The 3224-nt window shown below is 44.4% G+C and overlaps 1 protein-coding gene across 1 annotated transcript in view; it reads right to left on the reverse strand.

Annotated features, from left to right (window-relative positions):
* Positions 1-3224, reverse strand: part of SV2B (synaptic vesicle glycoprotein 2B) — a 127001-nt gene that overhangs the window by 9974 nt on the left and 113803 nt on the right. The window contains exon 10 of the mRNA XM_019504046.1: positions 1611-1744. Coding sequence (XP_019359591.1) covers positions 1611-1744 — 134 coding nt within the window. The remainder of the gene's footprint in view (positions 1-1610; positions 1745-3224) is intronic.

The raw sequence follows: 3224 nt of genomic DNA on the forward strand, positions 1-3224 counted from the left end.
CCCCCCCCCACACCAGCAGGAGCAGTGAGTCCCAGATTTTATCATTTTTGTTTTCTTAAAGGGCCAGAGCTGGCCCGGGCAGGGCACCTGTGGGGGAGCTGGGGGAGCGAGGGGGGGGGCAGGGTGCTCATGCAGAGCCCCCCAGGCAGTGGTGGCAGTGGGGGGAAGCAGGGATCACCCCCTGCCTGACAGCACCCGGTGACCCGGGGCTTTTTTATTTATTTATTTATTTATTTATTACAAGTGCCAGAAGCTGGGACAGCCATTGCTGTGCTGGGAGAGGGGTCGGGGATGGGCCTGCCCTGGCTGCTTCAGAGATTCGGCTGCTGCCAAATCGCTGGATCAGATTCAGCTGAATCAAATCGGGACAGAGATTCAAATCACTGAATCGAATCACTGTCCCCTGAATCAGCCAAATCCGAAGCGAATACTAGCTGCTTCACACAGGCCTATTATACTGCACATGTACAACAGGCGTAAGCTTGTCTGTCACTTCTTGCATTAGCTGGTGTGTAGGGAGATGGGGTCAAGCATGCGTATCCAAATTACCTCCTTATGACACCCTTGGGCTTTTAAAAGATATCATTTCCTTGCCTCCCAGACCTTGAGGAGTGCCTACAGAATAACACCTGCCTTCAACAGAGAGGGAAATGGGACCCTGCTTCTTTGTACATGTTCTAATGCATGCACATTGAGTCTGCCATATCAACTACTGGTGAGCAGTAGCCCAGGAGCTGGGGCTATAGGCTATGATTTTCATAGTCCAGTTGGTCATTTTCAGTTCAAGGAAAAATAAAACTCAGTTCAAGGGAAAATGAAAATCTCTTTTAAAACTAATTAATGAATAAATTACATTAATGAAATGTCTTGAGATCCCGAATCAGAAGCTGGATGTGGGCTAAAAAAATTGCTACAAAAATGCATTGAAAGCCCATTACAATCCAGTTCCTTCATGACTTTATCCAACCAGGGTTTCAGTTTGGTTTCCCATGTTTCTCCTGCAGTGACCAATGAACCAGAAGGTACATGATGGGGGAGTCCTGGAGATGCATCTCTCTGATCTATTCTTAGCCTCTTGCAAAGTGCAACAGAAGAAATATGGGACAAAAGATCAGATTAAACTGAAATCATAGACTGGATCGGCCTCAGCTTTTGGGGAAATTCTCTTCTCAGTGCCAACTTTGTGATTAGACTTGTATATGAAGAAAAAGTTAAATTTGGATCTTGGGAGATGAAAAACTCCAAGTTCATGTTGCACGTTGATGCAAATGCAGTACACAGAAGTCTACCATAGTGAAACAGCTCCTCCCCTCATCACACCCTCCTCCCCTCATCACACTCACTACCTCAGTACACCCACTCATTTTCCCCCAACACACATGCACACGCACACACCCCAGCATGCAAATAGACCAGTGCCTCCCAAACTGTGCTCCACAAGGCCTTGAGAACCGGTCCACCAAAAGTATTAAACACCTGCTCCTTTTCAATTAAGAATTTCATGGTAAGCATGCATTGTGGTTGGTAAGAAATTTTGAAGGTTGACAGTGGCCTGCTAGTTCCAAAAGTTTGGGAGTCACTGAATTAAGCCAAGCCGGGAGCCCCTTTACCAGTGTTATTGAAGATAGTGTATTCAAAAGTGCAGTTTTTGAAGTAGGTCTCAGTGGAAGTCACATCAATAAAAAAGCAATTATCAAACAGGACGTCCTCAAATAGCATATGTTTTAATTTTATGTTGATGAACCTGCAGGGTGGAAAAGGAAACCTTACTCCCAGCACTAGTGATTTAAGTGTAAAGCATAGAGGCTAGGGACAGACGTTCAAAAAGAGTGAGCCAGGAATTGATTCAATCTTTGAATGTTAATCTAACCTGCCTAGGCTAAATCAGTTTTGTAACCAGACAGACGTCCCAGAAATGCAGGCACATACCTGCAGTGGCCCAAGCTAGAAGCCAGGGAGCGCTAGAGCAGCCCTCCCTTCCCTTGTACAGAGCTGAGCTGAGGAGGGCCTGGCCAGGCCACTCTGATTAAGGAGGGTCCCTCCCCCACCCCTGAACAGCCCAGCAGGGGATGTTTATCACCTCTAACTCAACGTTTATCACCCCATTAAGAAAGTAACAGAGGGACATTACCCGCTTTCTATTGATTCTGTCTTTGTCCCGTGGGGTTTGAGCCAAAACAGTTAAGTCTAATACTACATTCAACCAGGTTTATCTCAAACTGGTTTCAGCCTTTCTCAAACTGGTTTATGTGCACTGAACACCTGTTCTGTTACAGCTTTAAACCAGTTTCTGATCACTTAAACCAGTTTATGTGTAATGTCTGTCCCTAGCCAGAGTGGCCATTCCAATAAGCTTGATCCATGTATATAGGTTAGGCAGACAGAGTGCTAATTGGCAAGTCTAAAGTTGCTCAGAAGGGAAGATGCTGTTTGATTCAGGAGGATCTCTTACCTCCAAAGCTTAGCTCAATCCTTGTCTCTCTGTTTTGAGTTTTAAAGGGAAAGGTTGGGTTTTTAGCAGGAAGGGGAACTGTAGACAAAAATCTAGGCCTCTTCACTGTCTCATTCCTCACACTACCTATCTCTCACCAGCCAAGACCAATTCAAAGTGACTTCTGTTAGAACTGGTGCTGGATAATCAGAAGAAGGCATCACTTTACAGAAATGCATGACTCTATCCCTGGGCTGAGTCTACAGCCTCCATTGTCCTTCTGTCCCTTCACCGATAGTAAAGAAATATCCTTCATTGGAAGCCCTTTCATCTATTGGGCTAAGCATAAAGCTTTGAAGATGGGTACACCTAATTTCTAGCTAAATTTCCAGAAGTTCATGGCATTGGGTTAGACCTCTCTACCTTAATGTCCCTATCTGTACACTGAAAACATATTTATGGTTGTACTCATGATGGATGGTCCTGTTACACACTGACAATTTCTTAGTGTGAACAGTGCACCATCCTTGAAGAAATGCAGCAATATAATTAAAGATGTAGTGAATTTTCCTTTTGGGGAAGCTGTTGCAAGCAGCATACAGATTTGCAGTTAATATCTCTAACCAAAATTGATTCTTGAAGTAAAATTGCTTCCTGAACACCATTGCCTGTTGGGCCACAACTTATACAAGAAGGTTTATCTAAATGCTATTTGTGTCCACCTCTTCGAGGACTGCTACGTATTGGGGAAATATAGCCAATAATACTAAGAATTTCACCAATTTCTCCTCTG

This window comes from Gavialis gangeticus, unplaced genomic scaffold, assembly GCF_001723915.1.
Source record: "Gavialis gangeticus isolate Ggan-Ray unplaced genomic scaffold, GavGan_comp1, whole genome shotgun sequence".
Classification (NCBI taxonomy): Eukaryota; Metazoa; Chordata; order Crocodylia; family Gavialidae; genus Gavialis; species Gavialis gangeticus.